The sequence below is a fragment of the Juglans regia genome, chromosome 1 (genome assembly GCF_001411555.2).
Source record: "Juglans regia cultivar Chandler chromosome 1, Walnut 2.0, whole genome shotgun sequence".
NCBI classification, from domain to species: Eukaryota; Viridiplantae; Streptophyta; class Magnoliopsida; order Fagales; family Juglandaceae; genus Juglans; species Juglans regia.
Window position 1 is genome coordinate 31,227,159 of NC_049901.1, and position 24,651 is coordinate 31,251,809.

A 24,651-nucleotide genomic window follows, 5' to 3' on the forward strand; every position below is an offset into this window, starting at 1 on the left:
AAAGCCCAAAGAAAGAAAGACAAAGAGAAGGAGAAGTGTTTATCTAAGTTTTGTAGAGAATTTGGAGTTAATGAATTTGTGGGTGGGGTTCCCTATTTATAGAGAATGAAAGGGTACTTGTGAAAAGTCACAACTTATTTAAATGAAATGGTACATTTGAAGAGTCACATCACTTAAATAAAATGGTACATGTGAAGAGTCACATCACCTAAATGAAATGGTACTTATGAAAAGTCACAACTTATTTAAATGAAATGGTACATATGAAGAGTCACATCACATAAATGAAATGGTACTTATAAAAAATCACAACTTAAACGAAGTCACACTTTTGAGAAGTCACAACTTCTCAAGAATTAGAGAATACATTGAAAATGTTTCTAATTCACCAAAGGACACAACCCATTGTTTGGTTGGGAAACGGTTAAGGCTCATATCCCCAAGAGGCATACATTGGTTCAAGTACCAAGACACATTTTCATTTAAATCTAGACAATCGAACCGATACATTGAACAAAGGTAATGGTTTACATTATTTTTACTTTATATCAAATATTTTAATCATTTCTAAGTTGAAAAACCAACATGATTTACAGAAGCCTAAGGGGAATATTGGAAGCTGATGTGTCAATGTGGCTGAAGTAAATTCCATTTGACCCATTTGAAACTGGAGATGGTGAAACTGTGATGTGATGCACTAAATGGTGAGTGAATTACACTCTGACTACGTGGGGTGCAATTTTGATTTAGAGATGCTAATAAACAAAGATCTCACTAAGGATAGAAAAAATGTTTCATACCTTTGTTTGCAGAGCCATTGTCTCCCATCCAGCCTTTCCTCCACATTACACATAGGGCGAGAAGACCGAGAAGTACTACTGCAGCCACAACCACTATTATCAAATGATCTTTGTTGTCACCATCTGATGGAGGTTCAAAATCTGGAAGACAGGAATTATTTCAAGTCAACAAAATGAAAGGAAAAAAAAAAACTCAATCCAGTTAAACGCATGAAATGACCTAGTCTTATAAGCAAATCCCAAACTCATTGGGCTTTACTTCTGGTTACAAATCAATATTCATTTGATAACAGCTGAATTGTTCAAATTCGAACTTCTTTTTTTCCAATTTAGCATCATTTTTATGTCATCAAAGAATTTTACTTTTGACCTTTCTATAACTAATTCTTTTCATCCTATTTTAACATATTTTGCTTTGTAGTAAGGTTAGCAAACAACCTTTTTTTGCTTCCTTGCATGCAATGCATATGGAACAACATCCATTTATTTGTAACTCAGTAAGGAACTTTTAGGAGGTAAACTATTACCTTTGCTACAATTTTTGAAACAAAATCCTTAGGCAGAAGCATTTTTAAAAGCATCACAACAACCTCTCTCACATTCTCACTCTCAGAATTGTGCTGTTTAAGTAACAGGCAATATAGAAATGTACCTTGAAGAATTTCGAGCTTATAATTACTTACTAGGATCTACTGATATAGCTGATATGAGAGGACCATACTCTCCTCTATCAGGGATGCCTGTTGTCCCTTTTCCAGCCCAGTAAAAGTGTATCTTTAATGTACCGCTCGTGACAGCCGCAGTAAATGACTTTATAAGTGGCTTACCAGCTCCACCTGCCTCATCTTCTATATTGAAATTTTCCAATACCAACTTGTCCTGTATCAAAACATATAGTAAAGATTGTACTCATTTGTTTACAATCTGGACTGGAGAAAGTTTCTTTCTCAGTTGGTGCATATTGAAGTTTTCTTACCTGCATGTAGACATTAAATATGCGTTTCCCAAGGCTATTAAATGATCTATCATTTGTGAAAATAATCTCTGCAAAGTGAAGTTTAACAGTGTAGTTCCCATTCATGAGACAGAGTCCGTAGTATGTCAGAGAGAGGGGAGAAGCACGTGCTGTTGTGTAGAGTTCTGAATCAGGAACAGATATATTGGAAAATGCAGAGGTGTTGGTTTCAATGTAGATATCTGCTTCTACATCATTGTCCATGAAGTTACCGGTGCTGCTGAAAGCCCAGTTCTGACCCAAGTAAAACATCGAAGCACCTCTTTGTTCTCTATCTGCTTCATATTTGGTGCCATTGACACTGGCTTCCTTACCACCGCAATTAATGTGCAACAAGTAATGACCTATTTAAGTTTGGATAATTAGGGGAAATGTTCAAATAGTATCTTTCCAAACATCATAGCAGTACACATTGAAAGATAGGCTTACCTCAGGACTCAGTAAATCATATTCATTGTGCATCGCCATCTTCAGGTACAAAAGATGAGTCTTTCTAAATTATTTATTGAATTGACTCACCCTATACCTGATGGCTAATATTATCTTTTTTTCGTTCTTTTTCTTTCCTAGGGAATAGACGCATTGTTACTTATATTCTGCATAGTATAACAAAAAGTTCAAGTTACCTATTTCAAGCTTACTCCAAGGATTGAAGCAATTTACTCCATTCACATCACTGATAATAAAATCCCACAAAATCTAAAAATTGAAATCTGAATCTTTTATGTAGTTGTAAGTTATAATGAGCAAATGGGATGCAATATATACTTCTTTCTTTCTTTACTGAGAATTGCGCCTCTATACTGCTCTCCAACCTTGCAAGAAATATTTCACTGAACAATAGTTACCTCTTTCTTGCTGTATACGTTATCTAAGAAGAAGGAACAACTTGGCATAAAACAATATTAAGTACAGGTTTATTTCAAATAGTTACATTTTTAATTGTTCCACCAGGCCCTTCCCAAGTAGGCACCCTAAAATCCTAATTTTCCTTCCTTTTTCTTTGGGGGTGGGTGGGGGAGGGGGTAGTTGAGGATTTATTTACTAAATTCATTTATGTAGGTGTGGATCCATAAAATTAATGTTACAAAAATTGCCCCAAAAAAAGGAATTCAGTTCTAGATCGAGAAACTTACGCTCATTATTCGCAGCTGGACATGGGAAATTCCTTTTTAGGCATGGATGAATTCTACTTCTACAACAGATGGAAGAGATGTTTGAGCTTATATCTTAAATACAAACACGTCAATCTGAAGCTATTATTCCAAAACTGCAACCATTGACAATTGTTTAACCTCTTACAGTTAATAATAGATTATATTATTACACAAGAACAAAATCTTACAATTTATCTTCTGCCGAGTAGCTCTCCACTAAGTTTCTGCAAAATCGAATCAAATAGTTGTTGTCACTATACATTGTTGATGGCAAAATAAAACATAAGAGAAGAAAATACTCACACACTCCCACGTGGACATTCTGCAGGACTCGAGCTCTCCCAAGTGAAGTTATTGTAAGAGACATCCCTATATCAAATATCAAGAAATGAGAAAATAATCCTATTTTTTCATATGTAGCTGCTGCAAGCTTTGTGTTTCTTAAAGTTAGAATCAGAGGATCAAAGTTCATAAAGAAAGTCGTATTATAAGTTTTGCATGGTGCATCATACTTTTCAATAAATATAGCATGGTGCTCCAAATGCAACCAGATCCAAGTGGAACCAAACAATTATCAAAATGTATCTTTGTTTCTATTAAAGGCTTACAAAGGGGAGATGGTAATGTGAGAAAAAGAGTCAAGGAATTACATACGCATTCTTGTTTCTTCCTAGGAGCCATCCGGGTATGCTTCCAGTGAGCCTGTTTCCTGTCAAATAGCTAGGACAAAGCAACATGCATATCTTAAATGATAGCATTACCAAGGTTGTAAACAGAAAATTTTGTTAATTGGGAATTCACATACATGAGATCTACATCAGCAAGTTGGACAAAGGTCATTGGAATTTCACCAGTTAAGTCGTTAAAGCTGAGGTCTCTATATTAATAAAGGAAAGTGGATATTAGTTTCTACCAAAAAAAGAAATATCAAATCCTTATATATACATGTGAATAAGTCATGAATAATGGAGTGCGGGAATGTTAACTACAACAATTATGCAATTGTGTAATTGTGCAAACTTCACCAACAAAAGAAAATCTTATAACCTTCTGTCATATAAGTTTCATGTGAATGATAGAAGAACTTTAAGATCCATACTATGTCATATTCTAGGTATCACAAGAGGAAAGCATTTTTCAATTAGAAAGATACTGTAATTCTTGTTTGAGACTGGTCTGAAAAATTCATTGTAGTTTCACTTCTCCACCTCTTCCGGGGAAAAAAACAAATAATAATAATCATGAAATGTTAGAAATTAGTTATGAGACAAAACTAGTGGATAAAGAAGCATCTAAAATACCTACCTAAAGAATGTTGGGTTTACATCATATGATGTAAAAGGGCATAACTTCCAAAAGAAAATACAGGCAGAATATGCTTATCATAACTAACTTACATTTATGTAAAGCTTTCGCAAACTAAAATAGTCTAAAGACTCTAAACTCTCGCTTGTCCATGGGATTTCATTTGGGTACTTCTTTTTCCTTGGAATAAAACTAGAAAAGAAGTCCCTCCTGCCTGCTATCATTGTTAGATTTTTTAAAAATCTGCATGCCATGCAATGAGCAAAATTGTTTCCAGCCTTTCCACACACTCTTCAACTGAATACTTAAATTTATCTTTTTTTTTCTGATAAGTAAGAAGTAATTTTATTAGAGATGACTGTATAGGTAAAGCCCATGTACACAGTTAGTATACAGCAGAAAACACCTAAATACATTCTAGAAAACAGAAAGCGGCAAGAGAAAATCATGAATAGAAGCTCCGTTAATCACTAAAGCAGAAAACCAAAACAAGAAAGAGTGCACAAAGAAATTCCAGAATTGCTCCAAAGTACTCTCCTTGTCATTAAAACACCGCTCATTCCTTTCCATCCAAATGCACCACATAAGACACAAAGGAACCATCTTCCAAGCCACATCCATTTGAGAACAACCATGGAGCCCATTCCAACACACAAGAAGATCAACCTCTCTCAAAGCATCACTCAAGCCAAACTGATTCTACAAAAAATGCCATCCCACAAAGCTCTTGCCACCTCACAATGCAAGAGTAGATGATCCACGGTTTCCCCATTCTTTCTACACATGAAACACCAATCCATACCTATAATACCCCGCTTCCTTAAATATTGAACGTCAAAATTTTCCCAAGAGAGGCAGTCCAAGATTTTTCTGTTAAGAATCCAACAATATTAAATATTGTTGGATTCTTAACTATGATTCTCAGCAATAGAGAAAACAAAGTTTTTGGATTCATTGAGGTTTTTAGCCTCCTTGGTAGAGTAGTTTTGTATTTCTAAATAATAATGATAAAAACATTTATTGATATGCAACATTACGTTCCTAAGAATGCAATAAGAAACTACCTATAAAAATATGAATGAAATAAGAAACTAAATCTAATAAACCTATAGTACTATTTTCATATGAGACTTTATTTGATATTTCCTGTCCAAATCCAAATCAAATAACATAGCTCAATCAAATAATAATTCCCATATTAACAATAACAATTGATAAGAGTTGCTCTTTTTTCCTATATTATTGATAAAAGTTACTTGATTGTGTCATGTATGATGTGTGCATTTGGAGGGGAAGAAGTTATTGGCGCATCAAGATTGCAAAAGGGTGATGGAGGAGCTTTTCCATGATTCACTTGATATTTTCCGAATTCTTCTGTTTCTAGTTTTCAGGACTTTCTTGCTCTTTTTCCTTTTGATGTTTTGGTGCTCCTTTTGTCCATGTCTACGTCGGTAGCATCCTCATAGCTTTCGATTAAAGAAAATCCTGATAAACTTTTATTTGATATCTTCTTTCCTAACCAAGTCAAACAACCTAACCTAATCAAATAATGATTATCTACTTGTTGACAGCAACCATTGATATCAGTTACTGGCTTGATAACAATAGCTACTGATAACAATTGACTATGGCTGACTTACTCAATGACTGTAATAATATTGTGCAGGGAGAATCACGTGGATGATCAAAACCATTTTCATAATCACCTTCTAACATCATATAGCAACCTATCCTCCATGAATTCTTTATTAATTGAGGTTTCCCAAGAGAACATGGAAAATTGAGAAGGTCCTCAGAGCCATCTCTTGAACTACTCACAAAATTTTAAGTTTTTCCATATATCCAATATATCCAGGGATCTCTCCATAAATTTGGCACTTCCTCAGTATCCTGCAGCACAACATTGAAGTTACTAAAAGTATAATTTCAGAGTATGAGAAGAATAAATCACATAGGGAATTCAACTGACAGCGTCTTCATGGATTCCATATTACTCAATGGTGGGAAAGTAGATCGTTGACCTTTTAAGTCAGTTATCCTCCTAAAATCATAAAAGAACATAAACAATTACTCGTATGTTCAATTTTTTTAAAACAAGGAAATATATGATGCTGTAGTACATTCATACAGATCACTTAAGCTTCTTAAGGCAGAAATGCTTGAAGGTATTGGCCCCTCGAGAAAGCAACCCCCCATATGCCTGACAGATAATGCGTTTGTGATCAATAGGAGCATACACTATGATGCAGTAAGCTACATGTAGGAAACTTACAGTTTCTTAATCTGTGTCCAATTACCAATGAAATCAGGTATCTTTCCAGAGAAATTATTGTCGCTTACCCTCCTAAAACGTATCATAGAAACTAACATAAGAAGTCACTCTGGCAAACATCATTGTTTCAGGCACACACTACATACGAAGCTTCAAATGGAATAACATAAGAAATAATTGAATCAAATTATAACATCCACTAACACTGTATGGTAGGTAGTAATCATGAAATATCAAAATAAGATTTGTATTGAGTAAAAGCTAATAGTTATAATTTGTTTTCTATATATCTTTGGCACTATGACAAGTTTCTAATGCACAGCTAGAAAGAACTTGTTGTTCATATATATGGCTTACTTGTCTTGTCCAGCCTGGTATTATGATACTGGGTTAAGAAATATATCATGAATTTAATGAAGATGCTCAGTACTCACATATCAGTCAAGTTGGTTAACTTGGCAAGCTCAATTGGCAGTTCTCCTGTAAAAGCATTTGAGGACAGGATACTGCAAAAAGATAATAAAGGAGTCATAAGTATTACATTATGGGAATCAGTAAGGTCCATTTTAATGATTAATGTAGTGAAGAAGGTGATAAAGATTTACAGTTTTTGTAAATTGATCAACTTTCCAATTTCGGGTGGAATGGGTCCTGAGAATCTGTTTACCTCAATGCTCCTGTAAAATGAATAAATTTCTAATAATTTAGAAAATGCATCTGAATATTTTTTGAAGCCATTTATAGAGCTGGAAAAGTTAAAGTAGCTATGCAAAGCCCCCATTTAAATAGAGTGGGTTGACAGGTTCTGCAGATGAATCTTGTGTGGCTCAATTTCATTACGAGTCTTTTTTTTTTTAAACTTTAAATCCCACAGAAAAGAATTCTAATATAATATCATAAAATGTTATAAAAATTGCAAATGGATTGATGGATTGTTTCACGTTAGCCTTGACAAATTGATTGGATAGGCCTTTATTACAGCTGACATAGAAAGGTCACAAAAATTGAAGGTGATTCAGTTTTAGAGACCCAAGTCTACTGTGCACAAAACCCAAAACAGTTACACCTTAATTTTAATGACTTGTGTGATTGCATCATTTTTTTTTATCATTAATAAAAGTTTCATTAAAAGGTAGAAAGGTGCAATCCAAATACAGAAGACATGTATTAAGTGATTACCTATCTGGAAAGAGAATAAGTTACAAGAAAAACTGGTAAATTAAGCCATTGAAGTCTAAAGAATCTGTCGAGCTGAGTAGAGTATTCAGAAAGAAAGTCTTGAGCTCCTCCATTGTCTGTTTATGATCCTCAAAATAACTTTAGTTTCTTTCCCTCCAAATACACCACACGAGGCAAGTAGCCCTCTTCACGAAACAAAAAGGTCAACTATTCTTTTGGACATGACCCATTCCAAACCAACCCAGCTGAAAAAATAAATCACTCTACAAAAGTCATATCCGAGTATCTAGAGTCTTTAAATTTTTTATTTTTTTTGGGTAGATTAATTTCGAAATTTGAGTTGTTGTTTCATTGTTTGAAGGTTTAGAATTAGATAAATGCTTGGTGCACAAAAAGAATTACAAATAGTTGTTATACAAATTGACATGGCTTGATATGGTAGATCAGATTATAAAGCTCTTTTTATTTTGGGGTAGATTAACAAATCATATCAAATCACCTCAGTTTGTAAGGTTTCATTTTGTATGTTTCTTCATAAACCTAACACTTTTCTTAGAATTAATTGATTTAAGTACTGGTTTGTACAACAGGCAAGTTGATGATACTTGCCTAATTGGGTCTAGTATAGGAAAAGAAAAACTTACCAAAACTGGGATGGGCACTAACCAACACAAAGGAAGCTTCCTAGAATCTTACCCAAAGAAATTGCATAATATCACATACTACTGCTTTTTTCTATAAAACATAGTTGATAAAACGATAATTTGATAATTTTGTAACACATATGATCATAAGCAGATTCCATTATTGTTGTAAAATGGTGCAAGTCTAACCTTAATCACCAGCATCAACTCGTAATAATTGTGACAAAAATAAATCGTGAATATGAAAGTAATCAAAGAATGATTCCAACATACAAGTTTTTGAGGGTGGTGATCCAGGTGAGAACTGTTGGGAAGGGACCTGACAAGCTGTTCCCCATTAGAGAGCTGCGTATACAATTAACAAAACATGTAACTTCCAACTAGGATACTCTTCTTAAGTGGTAACCGATTGAAAGCTGGGAGAGGGTGCTTACAGCTCGACCAAGTGCATGGTAGCCCATTGGGGAGGTATTGAACCAGTGAGGTAGTTTCGACTGAGATCTCTGTACAAAATGAAGTGCTTGGAATTAGCCAATGGTGATTCACTATTTATGAAGAAATTTATGGGCCTAACTCATCTCATAAAACCAGTTCAACAAGAGATGATTGCTCATTTCTTATAAACATACCCAAGACCTTGTCCACGGGCAATGTGAGATTATTCCTCAACAGTGAATAAATTCATGGGCCTAACTCATGTCATAAAACCGGTTCTACAAGAGATGAATGCTCATTCTTATAAACATGCCCAAAACCTTGTCCACAAGCAATGTGAGATTATTCTTCAACACCCTCCCTCACGTGCATGCCAGTATTTTTCCTAATCCTTGTGACGGGATAAGTAGTATGGGTCCCCATTCGTCCTATGGCAGGCTCTGATACCAAGAAGAAATTTATGGAACTAACTCATCTCATAAAACCGGTTTAACAAGAGAGGATTGTTCATTCCTTATAAATATGCCCAAGACTTTGTCCACAGGCAAAGTGAGATTATTCCTCAACAATTCACATGATAGAACACATGGAAGCTTAAAAAAGATAAAACAATTGTAAATGGTTACTTAGTTCAAATTAGAGGAGTACTGCTTTCTTGCTTACAATTGTTTGAGGTAGGGAAGCTTGGAAAACTCTGGTGGTAGAGTACTTGATAGATTTTGCGCCTTCATAGCTCTGCATATATCTCTAAAGCAAATTAGATGAACATGGCATTCATAACAACAGAACCATTCTACATCTGGAATCCAGAAAGTACAGAAAATAAAGCATACTTAAAAATATCTTTCACTTATAGGTTTACATTTTGTTTTGAATATTAATTAATAAAGCAGGAAAAAGGTTTTTTTGGTAGATTTGATTCGACACATTTCTAATAATGGCAGATGTATGGATTATTGTAAAAAAGTGAAAAAAATAAAGGAAGAAATAATACTATTAGCAAGTTAAAAGGAATGTCTGATAATGGCAGATGTATGGACTACAGGTTTACATCCTCTGACTGAAGTTTTTTTGCCATGTTTTGGATAGTTTTTTCTTTTCCAAACATCCATGGTCAAAAACTCAAGCCAGAGTGGCTTCCAAAATCACCAAAAAAAAAAAAAAAAAAAAAAAGAACTTCTAACATGGATAGTTTTGGATACCATGTGAGCTCGTTTGGATAGTAAGATGAGATGAGATGGTTTTAAATGAGTTAAATAAAATATTGATATAATATTATTTTTTAATATTATTATTGTTTTAGGATTTGAGAAAGTTGAATTATTTATTATATTTTATATGAAAATTTAAAAAAATTGTAATAATGAGATAAGATAGATTTAGAGTATTTCTGTATCCAAACTTAAGAAATAAGAAAAAGTGAGTAAGAATGGAGGAACCCCCATGTGCTGGCAGAGTGGCCCAAGTAGAAACAAAGAACTCGTATACTTTGCATATACCAAGGAACAGACAGTTTTAATTATTGATTTAATTGATAGGTAAAAAAGAGCATAATCATAATATGGTTGTATGCGTTAATAATTTGGTTTCAGACATATATTTTTTTCCCAAATTGTTATTTGTAAAAAATATTTTTTTTTCCTTACCAAACATCTATGGTCGAAAACTCCCTAGTCAGAGGAATTTAGAACAAATGAAAAAGAAAAAAATAAAGAAATCAAAGCAAATATAAAATAAAATAAAAGAACATGAAAAGTTTAGTATTGTTTGATGAGTAGGTTCAAACATGCTCATTGAAACTTCTGTGCGAGACCTAAGCACAACAGCATTAGTGGAATTTCTTGGCCAACCCAACATCCCCATCCAAAGTTGCTCGACCCAAAACCGATTTATTAGGGGTGAAAAAAAAAAAAAAGGTTAAACCGGACCGGATTGGTACGAGTTCAGTCTAATCTAGTACTGATTTCATTTTTTTCAAAACCGGTTGAAATCGACCCGGTTCCCCTATTTCTTTTCCTAACACCGGACCGGACGGTTAAAATATATATATATTTTTAATTTTTTATATTGTATAAAATATTTGATTTTTTATATTATATATAATTTTTATATATAATTATAAAAATTATATATAAAATAATTTTGTATTATATGATAAATTACTAATTAATATATTATTAAGTTTAAAAATCTTATATAAATAACTATATATTATCACTATAGTCTATTGTACTAGTAGTTATACTAATACAATAGCACTGTATATTATAATATACTATAATGTATCACTATATTATATATTATAATATATTACTATAGTCTATAATATAATTATAATATATATTATAATATACTATAATATATTATTACTATATTATTATATACTATAAAATATATACTATATAATATATTGAAAAAATTGGATCGAAAGTATCGGTTTAAGGTTGTAATCAGTGCGGTATCGGTTCTTTAAATCTCAAAACCGATATATATTAGTTCAATTCTAAAACATATCCAAAATCAGATTAAACCATTGAGTACTGCTAGAGCCACCGCTGCTGGCTCCCGCTGGCTCTAGCATTTGTTTTCTTATGTGTTTTTTTCAGTTATTTTTTATAGAAATTTTTTTAATAATCTTAAATATTTAAAAAAAATAAAATAAATTTAGAATATTATTAAAAAACACTTCCTTAATCATAAAGTTAAATAGTTCCTTATTTTACTTTGTGATTAAGGAACTATTTTTTAATGATATTGTAAATTTTTTTATTTTTTAAAAATATTAAAAATTATTAAAAAATCTAAATAAAAAAAGAATTAAAAAAAACATATAAAAAAAACATAACGGAGGTAGGTCTAGTATTATTCTAAACCATTACACTCCTATCTAGGGGTGATAAACGGTCCAGTTGGACCGAGACTTAGACCGGTCCGGTCCAGTCCATATTTTGGAGGATCGAAAACATTCGGTCTGGTTCACGGTCCACGGTTTTTTAGGACCGGACCAGACCAAATGAAAATATATATATATATTTTATATATAATAATTGTACAATTAACAATATAAATTTTTAAATATATTATTAATACTTGTTAATATTCTATAAATTAACAATATTTTATATATATCTTCATTTAACCTATCACTATTGACAATATAAAATTTTAAATATGCTATTAATACTTGTTAATATTCTATGAATTAATAAATATATAATATTAATTAGTTAATTATATAGTAATTATATAAATTAATAATATAATTTTCATCTAATTTATTATTATTGACTATATAAAATATTTTTTTATTGAGTTTGTTACATAATTCACATTAATAAGTCACTTAATTTAATTTAATTTAGTATTTTAAATAAATTTTTTTATTAATTATTTAAAAAATTGAAAAAAAAAAAAAAACTGAACCGACTGGACCTTTGGATGTTCGGTACAATCCAATCCAAAAAAATGATAATCACCGAACCGGACCAAACTGTTTGCAGCCCTACTCCTATCTATATAGATAAGTTCACCCATGTGCTTTACCAATCAACAGTTGATACGACACACTTCCCTACACTTCCCTTGGTTTTGCAGTCATTGTCTCTTCCCCCCCCCTCTCTCTCTCAGCCTCAGCTGAGAGAGTCCCTAAGGAAAATTAATCATAACAGAAAGATCAGCACGTAAAAGCCTTGGAGAAAACATTACCACAGAGAGAGAGACAGAGAGAACAAAATGAGGAAAAGCAATAGAGAATCAGAGATGTATGTACATCTTTACGACATGGCAAGAGGAATTGCCGTTGAAGGTACAGTCGCACGTCACGTTGCTTTCAAAGCCTTTTCTTTCACCCAATCTCTGCCAATTCCCTTCTCCACTGCAGGGATCTATCCCAAAATCCCAATCTTTCTTCCCCAGTTTCTTCCCTATCTTCTTCAGTATCTCCACTGCACCAAACAAAACAAACCCAAAGAAGTATCAAGTCACCAGTTTGGCTACCGGGAAAATATAGGCAGAAAAAAAAAATCCCATTTGAATAATCATGGATTTTCTTAAGAAACAATCTTCTGCATTCTTTCTTTATTGAGGCAGTATATGAGCATTCAACATAAGCAACAATAATCTTTTCAGACAAAACAAATGATTAATCATAGGCTGTAATCTTAACTAATTGTAACCCAGATCAGTTGGTAGAGGCTAATGCAACAATTTGGGAATAGCTGAACTGAGTTCATTCAACAATAACAAATGAATTACGAAATTTCTGCTTTCTCTTCTTCGTCTCCAAGTCTAAAGGGGTGTAGAAGATGACAGATTTTGATACCTTCGTCACTGTGAAGTTTAGCGGTGGCTGCCAATCCAATGGTTGCAAATGATAACATTGTAGTGTAGAAGACGACAAGTGCAAGAAGCAGTTTTGGAATTGCAAAAACAGCTCCCATTGGGAATAAGAATTTGTGTAGAAGCTGAGAATATCAGTCTCAGCTCAGCATTTAAAGCAGAGGGAGAGATACCGTAACCGAGTTAATGAATGTGTCAGGCTATGGCTGCCCGAGAATACCGAGGACCGAATGTAGTCCGTATAGAAAGGACAAAAATACTCCAAGAAATTGTGGACCACGTTGTGAAATTATGATTACTACCGCGTCACGAATTCTAGGATTCACTCAAGTACTGGAAGGGCACTGGTGAAATTATACAACCATTAAAACTAAAATTTTAGGAAAAAAATATTTGTAGTCATGGGCTTATAGATTATGTAAGTATTGTATAATTATTTAAAAAAATAATAAATATAAAATTTATATAAAAAAATTAATTTTTAATAATAAATTTTATTTTTTTTTAAAACGATTATACGATATTTATGTACTCAACAACTATATGTAGTATTACTCAAAATTGTATCTATTGTGTTATGTATTTAAAGACTAAAGTTTCAACATGCTCTTCTAAACCAAAATTTCTAAGTTTATTTGGATATGAAGCATTTCGTCTTATTTTATTTTATCTTAATATCTAAATATTATAAATATAAATATTTTTTAATTTTAATTATTTAAAATTTTCATTTAATCATTACTTAATTATTACAATTTTTTTAAATTTTTAAATAAAATAAAAAATTTATTTAATTTTTTCAAATCTCAAAACAAGAATAATATTAAAAAATTATATTCTAACAATATTTAAACATTATAATATTTTTATTCAATTTTTTCTGTCATTTTTCAAAACTTCATAATACATCTCAATTCAAATAATTTTATTATTATTTAAATATCATCTCATTTCATATTTCTATCCAAACGAAACCTTATTACCTATGGATTGTAAGAGTGTAAAAGAAGACTAGAGATGTTATGAATTTAACTTCAAACAAATCTCTACCGGGATAAATTTGGAGTATATTTGATTTTGATATTTAATAAATAAAAAAGAGACAAATTTTATTCATAATTTCCAAACTCATGAATATATATAGGAAAAATGATAAACCCAACCAGACATACTGTTGTAGAGGAGTCTAAGCTGTATTTGGATAGTGAAGTAATCTCATTTCACTATTTTAGATATTTTATTATTTTTTTTGTTATTATTTTAATATTTTTTTATTACTTTTTATTAATATTTATAAATCATGTGAGATTACTTCACTACTAATTGACATGGTCTTATGCTATGATATGACCCTTCAAGAAACCCTTCGAATTATTGGCCAATCCTTCTTAAGGATGGCTCTATAGTTATTGCTCTCAGCAGTAGTTGCGAGCTACTCTTAGGCCTTGTTTGTTTTCCAAAAATATATCATCTCATCTCACCTCATCATTACAACTTTTTCAAATCTCCACACAAAATAAAATAAACAATTCAACTTTTTCAAATCCCAAAATAACAATAATATTAAAAAATATATTCTAACAATATTTTATTCAACTTTTTAACTTTAATCTCAACTCATCTCATCTCATCTCATCTCATCTCTGAAAACAAACGAGCCCATAGTGTTAGGATTTGTTTTTTTTTTTTTAACTTTTTCATATATATATATATATTTAAATATTTTTTAAAAAAAAATTATAATATTATTAAAAAATTTATTCTTAATCATTAAATAAAAAAATATTAAAAAAAAAAGAGCAAAAGCTACCAGCGCGAGAAGTGTATCATTTCCCTAAGGGCAGGTTTGGAGGTGGGATGAGAAATAAAATTCTCATCTCATCATTACATTTTTTTCAAATCCTCATATAAAATATAATAAACAATTTAACTTTTTCAAATCTCAATTCAACTTTTTCAAATTCTAATATAATAATAATACCAAAACATAATATTTTAAACACTAAAACAAAACACAAAATTTTCATCTCACCTCCCAAACCTGCCCTAGTCACCTTAGGTACCATGCCTAGAAATCCTATTCCTGCGCCTTTGAGATCAGGCCCTTGGCGGATTCCTCCTATTCTGCGTCACTTCAGACTTGAGGTCACCATTTTGAACCCCCAACATTTCTACCCATATTCTTCTTCTTTTTTAAACTTAATAATTAAGTAAATTTTTTTTTTTTATGATATTGTAATTTTTTTTTATAAAATATAAAAAAATGCTTAAAAAAAAAGACAAAAAAATAAAAGAGGCATTTAATCTTCACGAGGGGCGGTGCATGTTGGGAGCCACTATCGGTGGAATATATAAAAAAAAATATTAATATACTAATAATCACTTCTTCAATTAATAAATAAAATAAATAAATACTTGATTGATCAAAATAATAAAACAAAATAGAATGACATAATAGCATTATTGTTTCAGTTATTGCTCAATCTCCATCTCCCCACCCTTCTATGTAAAGTTGTTTGTCACCAAACAAGATTTCCACATTAGCCTCCAAATTACCTTCCTTACTTCTCTACTAATCTCTTAGGAGATGCTTGGAAATTAATTTTATCACATCTCATCTCATTTCATCTATCTAATTTCATATCATCTCATTATAATTTTTCTAAACTTTCAAACAAGAAATAAAAAATAATCTAAATTTTTTAAATGTAAAATAAAATTATATTAAAAAGTTATATTCTGACAATATTTTAATTTTATAATATTTTTATTAAATTTTTTCTTTTCTCAAAACTCAAAAAATACTAATTAGTTCAAACTATTTCACAACTATTCACAAATAATCTTACTACTATTCTCAAAATTATCATCTCATCTCATTCTTCAAGCATCTCTAGCTTCAAACAGTTACCTAACCTTCTTATTATTTAGGCCCCATTTGGATTCAAAGTTGATCTCAACTCATCTCATCTAATCATTACAACTTTTCTAAATTTACACACAAAACATAATAAATAATTCAATTTTTTCAAATTCTAAAATACTAATAATATTAAAAAATAATATCCTAATAATATTTTATTCAACTTTCAACTTTCATTTCAACTCATTTCATCTCAATCATCTCATTTTATCAAAACAATTAGAAGACCTCTTCGTCATAGAGCCATAATAAAAGCCTCTTATCTCATTTCATTTCATCTCAATATCCAAACACTACAAATAAAAATATTTTTTAATTTTAAATTTCTAACATTTCATCCAGTCATTACTTAATCATTACAATATTTTGAAACTTCTAAATAAAGCACAAACAACAATTCAACTTTTTCAAATATCAAAATAAAAATTATATTCTAACAATATTTTAATTTTATAATATTTTTATTCAATTTTTTCTCTCATTTTTTTAAATCCTATGAAACATTTCAACTCAAACTATAATTTCAATATTATTCATAAATTATTTCATTACTATTCACAAATTATCTCATCTCATTTTAATATATAAACAAGAGAAACAGAAATTACCCATACCTTGGTCTTAACCTCAAAATTGTTATCACTAGGTATTAACTTTGAAAAAATGATAAACACATAATTTTTTATAATATTTTACATAGTAATATACTAACAGAAAGGTTATTTTTATAAATTAATTCGTAAAAATAACATCATTTTATCAAAAGTCCTTATTTAAAAAAAAAAATCCAATAATTTTATGAATTTCTCTTGATGGACAGGACTGATTCCATGACCTTTCTCAGTATATCGTCCCTACAAGTACGACGACCCAATTAAGGCTCGCATGCACCACCTTTCCTAGTTGCACCTTTTCCAGCTTTATGACACCACCCAATGCCAAGGCACGTCGTGTCCCAAAAAAATTATTGTCTCTTTTCACTTTTATTTTTATAAGAGAAGTTTTAGAGAGCATCTATTGTAGTGGTGTACATAATGCACATTATATAGATGCCTCTTATCCATTTATTTATTTTTCTTCTTTCAAATGCAGCGGCTTCTCTCTCTCATCTCTCTCTCACCAGCGTCTCTCTCCCGTCTCTCTCTCTCATCTCTACTCTCTCTCGTCTCACTCACTCTCATCTCCGCTCTCTCTCTCATCTCTGCTCTCTCTCTCCCGTCTCGCTCTCTCTCTCATCTATGCTCTCTCTCTCTCGTCTCGCTCTCTCTCATCTCTGCTCTCGCTCTCTCTCTCATCTCTGCTTTCTCTCTCGTCTCTCTCTCTCTCTCTCCTCTCTGTTCATCTCGATCTCTCTCTCATCTCCGCTCTCTCTCTCTCATCTCTGCTCTCTCTCCTCTCTACTCTCTATCTCATCTCTGCTCTCTCTCTCTCTCGTATCCACTCTCTCTCATCATCTCTCTCATTCATCTCTAATTTTAAATTTAACAAATGTGTGGTGTAGATTTTGACACATAATGTGTACAAAAATGACTGCTATAAACAGTGGCTTCTCTCAATAATATTTCTTTTTATAATTATTGTGATTACGTGGAAGCCTAAGATAGAAGAGCTAGCTTTTCTATACCAAAACTACAATTGCAATCATACAGCTTGGTGATCCTTTCATTCAGATCAGAGTCAAGATGCATGATTCCATCCTCTCGCCCAAATGGTTCCATCGATGGTGATGAGATGCTTATGAGCAAGAAGTTGGCATTCTAGCCCCTCCAATCCTTTGTCATTACCAACAGACGTTACTGCTCCTCTCTTAAATATATAAGTACTTAAACTAGATCATGGACTGAGATTGCTTCATCTCCACCAATGATCTCTAGAAGTTCATCCAAATGCAAAAAAATAAATAGTATTATAAATGATTACATGCATGTATATATTATTAGTTCACTAAAAAAAAAACTATTTCTTTCGAGAATGATTATTTCTTGTCAAAATGAGTCTATTTTCATCGTAAATAATCAATCACAAATATTTATTTTTCTTGTAATTGTTCGATCACATCTTATCAAAGTTAATACTATATATATCCAATATAGAGAAAATTAAATAGAGTTAATATTTTAACATTTGCATACTCCATAGTTTAGAAATGAAAAGACTACAATATTTCTAATTAACTTAAAGCTGGTGTCGGCCAAGGGTTAAAAAGGAAAAGTATACATCCATGCGCGCATATATCTTCCTATAACTTTAAAGAACCTATTTTTATTACTGTTCATAAGTAAAGATACTTTTTTTTACTTTTTTTTTCGCATATCTCTATTACTGTTTATCAACAGTACGATGAACAGTAATAAACAGTAATTTTTTTTTTTTTTCGTATGTTTGTTTGGTTTTTCTGTTTCTTTTTGGATTCGTTCGTGTGAAAGCCAATGTGTGACGTAATACCACAATCGTGCGTGGGGAATGAGAGAGAGGGAGAAAGAAAAAGTGGAGAAAAATATTAGTTTTTAGATTTTAAATTCCAACCATTCATCTTTAATTTTCAGATTTAATCTAACGGTAGAAGTTTAAATATTGATTTAAACTAACATAAAATAGATAATTAAAATATAAATATTTTATCATACAGTTAAAATTAACTTCAATTTATAAAATACTAATTTTTCATCATTAAATAAATGATGAAATTTTACTGTACATTTTTAAGATGAACATAAATAAATAATAATTTTATTCTTATACATTAGACTATTTAAATATTCGAAATTACACTTTATTTTTTTCTTCAATTTAACAGATGTGGCAAACGTGCTTTTTTTTATCAATTAGAAAATCTTACGCCATACAGGATTTTACACAAGTACCACTAATTTCAAAGTAACCAAACTCATTCTAAAGATCAACGCAATCACTGAATCAAATAAATAGCACAAATAGAAAAAACTAATAATAATAAAATATGAATTAATTAAGTACTGCCATCTGGCCGATCTGACACTTCTGTCCTTGCCGACCTTACTATACTAGGATACCAATTAACCTTTTATATATGTGTGCTTATATATATTTCCTTATATTTAAAAGTGTGTATTGTCTGATGAATAGTAAGATGATCAATAATGAACAATGATAAACAATATTCTTATTTTACGCTTCCCTTCTTCGTCCATCTCTACATCCTCACAGCAATCCACTTCACAAAATCACCACAAAAAATCACAAACATTATTACAAAATACCACAACAAATCACAAAATCACCGCATACAATATCTTAATTGAATTATATGTAATGATCAATAAACGGAGAGACCCATTTCGGGAGAGGGAGTTGCGAGGAGACGAGGGCTGCCATGGGAGCTTCGACGGTGGCTTGGGTCCATGGGGGTGGTTGCTGGAGGAAGATGAGCTCAATAGTGGTGGTGCGGTGGTGTGGGGACAACGTACGGTGGTGGTATGGTGGAGAAACTGTGTGAGACCCATGCAGGAGAGGGAGTTGCAGGGAGACGAGGGCTGCCATGGGGGTTTCGACGCTGGCTTGGGCCCATGGGGGTGATCGCTGAAGGAAGAGGAGCTCGATGGTGGTGGTGCGATGGCGCAGTGGCGCAAGCGTTGAAACCCATTTCGGGTTGCTCGCGTGCGGCGAAGGGAGGAGCTGCCAAGGGACTTTGATGGCGGGGTTTGCTCGCCGGCGTGAGGGGAAGCCGGTGACATGGTCGGTAACACTCACGGTGGCGCACGGCTGCTTGAGGGAGGAGATCGGGTGAGAGAGAGAAGCCGTGGCTGAGCGGAAGGAGAGAGAGAGGGAGAAAGAGAAAGTGAGGGAAAAAGAAATTTTTTGGAATTTAAATCTAAACCTTCATCATAACTCTTCAAATTTGATCAATGGTGAAAATTTAAATACTGATTTAAATTAATTTAAATACTAATATTTCATCATTAAATAAATAATGAAATTTTGTTAAATATTTTTAAAAAAGTAAAACTATATAAATAATTAGAGTTTTAACATAATTTAAATATGATAATATTCTTAATTAACTAAAGAGAACTGCTACAGCTACCGAAAAAATAGTTCAAAAATATGTCCCGAATGTGTATTTCACTTTTTTCTTTTTCTTTTCTTTTTTTCATGTATTTTTTTAATCATCATAAACATTTTTAAGAAAAATAAAAAATTCACAACATCATTAAAAAACACTTCCTTAATCACTAGGTAAAAAAAAAAAAGGTGTGAGAGGGAGAAAGAGAAAGCGAGACGAAAATGAAACTTTTTAAGATTTAAATTTAACCCTTCATCATTACTTTCCAAATTTGATCAAATGGTAAAAATTTAAATATTTATTTAAATTAATTTAAAATAGATAATTAACATATAAATATCATATCATAAATAAATTATCAAATTTAATTTATAAAATACTAATCTTTCATCATTAAATAAATGATGAAATTTTGTTAAATATTTTTAAAAAATATAACTATATAAATAATTAGAGTTTTAACATAATTTAAATATGATAATATTCTTAATTAACTAAAGAGAACTGTTATAACTAACGAAAAAGTAGTCTAAAAATATGTCCTGAATATGTATTTCACTTTTTTATTTTTCTTTTCTTTTTTTTCATGTATTTTTTTAATAATCATAAACATTTTAAAAAAATAAAAAATTCATAACATCACTAAAAAAAAATATTTTCTCAATACCTACTGCTAGTATATATATATATATATATATATATATATATATATATATATATATAGATATGTATCCATCTCATGATGTGCATGCATGCATTTCATAATTAATAGTCTGAAAAAGAGAGAAAAAAGTAAATTTTAATCTTTTTAACTCAACTAGACTTTCCACATTCAAAGTCTGCGCGCATGCTTTCGAAGTATCTCATACGTTCTGCATTGACGACTGACTTTGGTGTTTTCTGTGACCAGAAGCGGTCGATGCGGCCAAAACCCACTTGCCGGTGGGTGGAATAATATCTGATCTGATGCCACACATGACAATTATATTTAGATAACTTTTTTCATTTTTAGTGCGGATAGATCAAACATATATATAAATATATGTGTATTGCTTTGATGACAAGTGGTCAAGGAAAGTGACTACTCAGCTTGGATCTTTCTTTACATGATCGATCTTGTCTTGTGTTGCAGTAGTACTAGTACTATATTATATCTTAATTAATTAAGGAGATAGGCTTCACGGGTGAGTTGTTATCTACCACATGATATATCTGCTTCAGACAATCTCAAGAAGCCTTTTTCGATTTATCTTTGATGACATTCTTCGATCTCTTCCATGCCACATGCATGGGAAAATCCATAATTAATTGTAGGTACTTGTGAACATACAACATGAAATCCTACTTCTACACCATCGTTGTTTGTCTATCCCTCCTACCTAATATATATATAGACTGACAGGTCCAAATTGATCCAACGCCCCACTCATCATGGTCTTGCATGCATATATGCTCAAGAAGCTAGCTAGCTAGGGACATTTATTAACTTATAAAATTAGATTTCAAGACTCTCGTGCACACTCAATAGCATCAACATTAATGGTCCTTGCAGCTTTGACTATTAATCTTTTGAAAACTTTTTTATTAATGTACTGGAGATGGAATTTATATAAAAAGAACGGAAAATTAGAGCTGTCCTTTCTTTAATGATAGAATATTCCGATCGAGATGATCACCACATATGGTGGGTGCTTATAATTCCATCTCCACAATGGGTGGCCTGGCCACCATAGGGATGATCTCGACCACCAGCCAACATGGGTACTACCACCACCACGAGCTGTGGTGGATGTAATAGCCACCAGCCACCGCAGGTGGCTTTATGTTTTGGTTCTTTTTTTTATAAATAGAATTAAATCTTAAAATTATATTTAAAAATAAGTTTTTAATTATAAAAGAAAAACGCTTGTTGCAAGCGCCTGGTGCAAACGAGATTGACATGAAGACACTTGATGAGAGAGAGACGGAGCTGATGAGAGAGAAAGACAAAACTAATGAGAGAGAGCTGATGAGAGAGAGAGCTGATGGGAGAGGAAGACGACATGAGGAGCGAGAGATAGAGAGAGAACATGTGCATTTAGAGAAAGAGTAAATAATTCATTTTAAATCTGACGTGGCATGAACGACTGTATGCCGATTGTATCTACTGACTGTATATAGAAGAACTAATTATAAAAAGTAAGATAAAATGTTAGGACAGCTGATAAAAAGTAGGACAACCGATAAAGGACAATTGGAGGGGCTACTCAGAGAAAATGAATACGTGTTTTCAAAACTACAAGAGCTACCGCTATCACAAAAATATGATCATAGGATACCAATATATAATGGAATGGGCCCAGTCCCTACTGTTACCCACAATATCAAAAGGTAGCAATTGAGAAAATGATAGCAGACATGCAATATTCAACAGGTATTATCTGCGAGTCCACTTCATGTTCTTATTCTACACCTATTGTTTTCGTGACAAAATAGGACGACACTTGGTGTATGAGTATGGACTGCCGTGAATTGAATAAAATCACGGTCAAATACAAGTTTTCAATTCCGTTGATCAATGAACTCTCGAACGAACTACATGGTGCCCATATTTCTAAGCTCGATTTCCACTCTCGATATCATGCATCAAGTTTGGGTACGTGGCTCCAGACGACATGACAAAAACTTGAACTGAACCCACGACGACGACTTTGAATTCTTTGCTATGCCTTTTAGCTTAACTAATGCACCTTCGACAATCCAAGCCTTATGAATGAAGTTTTAAAAGGTACTTCCAAAAGTTTGTTCTTTTTTTATTATTATTATTTTTTTATGATATATTGGTATATAGTTCCTTATGGGAAGATTACCTTACGTATGTGGAGAAGGTTTTCTTAGTTTTACAGCTAAACAAGTTGACTTTGACAAAGTCTCCGCCTTGGTTCAATGGCTAACACTGCGTTCTTTGGACTAGAGGGTCGATACTTACCAGCGGTTTATACAACATTTTGGAAAAATAATGTCACTACTCACCCGAATGTTAAAAATGATGGTTCTCCTAGAGCAATTCATCCGAAACGGCCTTTAAAAAACTTAAGCAAGCCGTGACCCAAGGACTAGTTCTAGCCATATCACACTTCACCAAAATCTTCTATATTGATTGTGACACATTCAAGGGTGATATTGGAGCCATTCTTCCTCAGGAACGTCCCATAGCTTTATTTAGTCAAGGCTTATAGGGAAAACAACTCTTTTAGTCAACGTACGACAAGGAAACATTGGCACTAGTCTTAGCTCTACAAAAATAACGACCTGATTTATCAGGAAATCACTTTTTGATTTGGATCAATCACTGGAGCCTCAAGTATCTATGGTCCCAGAAGATTACTACGAGTGCCTGACAAAGGTGGCTATCAAAATCTTGGGCTTTAACTTTACAATTGAGTACAAGTGTGGACGAGAAAATATGGTGGCAGATGCATTATCCAGATGAGATGGCTTTAACATAATTTCGCACCCAATTCTGAATTGGGCCAACGTCATCAGAGATGAAGTTTCTAGCAATTTCGAGTTGTGTGAATTAAAAGACAATTGGCAATGGGCCCATGGAAGTTCATAATCTTAAAAGATTGAATCTACTTGCCATGAGATTCTAAGTTCATTCCCTATTTTCTCAGCCAGTTCCATGGGGCATTCCATGAAGGGTATTTTAAGTCATACCAGCGAGTCAAGGAATTGCATAGGAATGAAAAAAGACATCAAAGAGCACTCCAGGTTTGTCACGTGTACCAAAGTAAGAATGTCTCTAATATGGCTCCAGCATGATTATTGCAGCCTTTACCCATTCCTAATAGGATTTGGAAAGATATCTCCATAGATTTCATTGGCGGCTTACCAAATTACAATGGAAAGACAACCATTTTGGTCGTGGTGGACAGGATGTCCATATATGGGCATTTCTTGGCTTTGAGTAATCCATATACAGCCCCTAAAGTCGCTTAGTTTTTTTCGACCATATTTTTCTGCTCCATGGGCAACCTCGAATGATTGTCTGTCATTGGGAAACGACATTTACAAGTCTGTTTTGGACGAAACCATGCATTACGACTCCAAGGCACCAATTTTTATTTTAACTCCGCTTGCCATCATTAAACAAATGGTTAAACAAAAGTGGTCAATCTCACAGAGGAGATGTACTTACGGTGCTCTACAAGGGCTCGACCGAAGGAATGTGTCAATTGATTAGCTTGGGCAGAGTATAATTACAGCACTAGTTGACACTCCATTTTGGAAAAAAAAAAAAAACTCATTTTGAGGTTGTATATGGTCAAGAACCCCCTACACTTCTCTCATATCTTCCAGGAACTACCAAGGTAGCATCAGTGGAAGAAGAGCTAGCGCTAAAGAAGAATGATGTGATACTACAAGAGTTAAAGGAACACATACGCTTGGCCCAAGAGATAATCAAGAAAGTGTATGATCAGCATCATTGGAAGGTCGAATATGAAGTGGGGGATTGGGTCTATTTGAGGTTACACCCTTATAGGCAGTCCACGGTGGAG

The 24,651-nt window shown here is 32.5% G+C and overlaps 1 protein-coding gene across 2 annotated transcripts; it reads right to left on the reverse strand.

Moving 5' to 3' along the window:
- Positions 1-725: 725 nt before the first annotated feature.
- On the reverse strand, positions 726-13,322 carry LOC118349552 (probable LRR receptor-like serine/threonine-protein kinase At1g07650). 2 transcript variants are annotated; one of them, XM_035694483.1, is made up of 19 exons: positions 13,129-13,322; positions 12,577-12,751; positions 9,471-9,554; positions 8,807-8,875; positions 8,646-8,717; positions 7,155-7,226; positions 6,984-7,055; positions 6,550-6,621; positions 6,406-6,477; positions 6,247-6,318; positions 6,096-6,167; positions 3,778-3,849; positions 3,627-3,692; positions 3,276-3,341; positions 3,161-3,196; positions 2,952-3,010; positions 1,777-2,159; positions 1,484-1,679; positions 726-941 (listed from the first exon to the last, which is right to left on the reverse strand). In XM_035694483.1, exons 1-19 carry the CDS (start codon positions 13,244-13,246, stop codon positions 775-777), a joined length of 1,995 nt encoding a protein of 664 aa, XP_035550376.1. In that variant the 5' UTR covers positions 13,247-13,322; the 3' UTR covers positions 726-774. The 2 variants fall into 2 exon arrangements, with proteins under 2 accessions (XP_035550376.1, XP_035550400.1); XM_035694507.1 differs by having other exon boundaries at positions 731-941; positions 9,471-9,542.
- Between the last annotated feature and the right edge of the window lie 11,329 nt (positions 13,323-24,651).

Excerpts from the sequence above, each read along its gene's own strand:
- LOC118349552 (XM_035694483.1), bottom strand. The coding sequence starts at position 13,246 with ATGGGAGCTGTTTTTGCAATTCCAAAACTGCTTCTTGCACTTGTCGTC. Across the intron at positions 6,622-6,983 it reads TTAACCAACTTGACTGATAT|GAGGGTAAGCGACAATAATT; the intron begins GTGAGTACTGAG and ends GATACGTTTTAG. Across the intron at positions 2,160-2,951 it reads TCCAGCTGCGAATAATGAGC|GTCATTACTTGTTGCACATT; the intron begins GTAAGTTTCTCG and ends AAACTTAAATAG.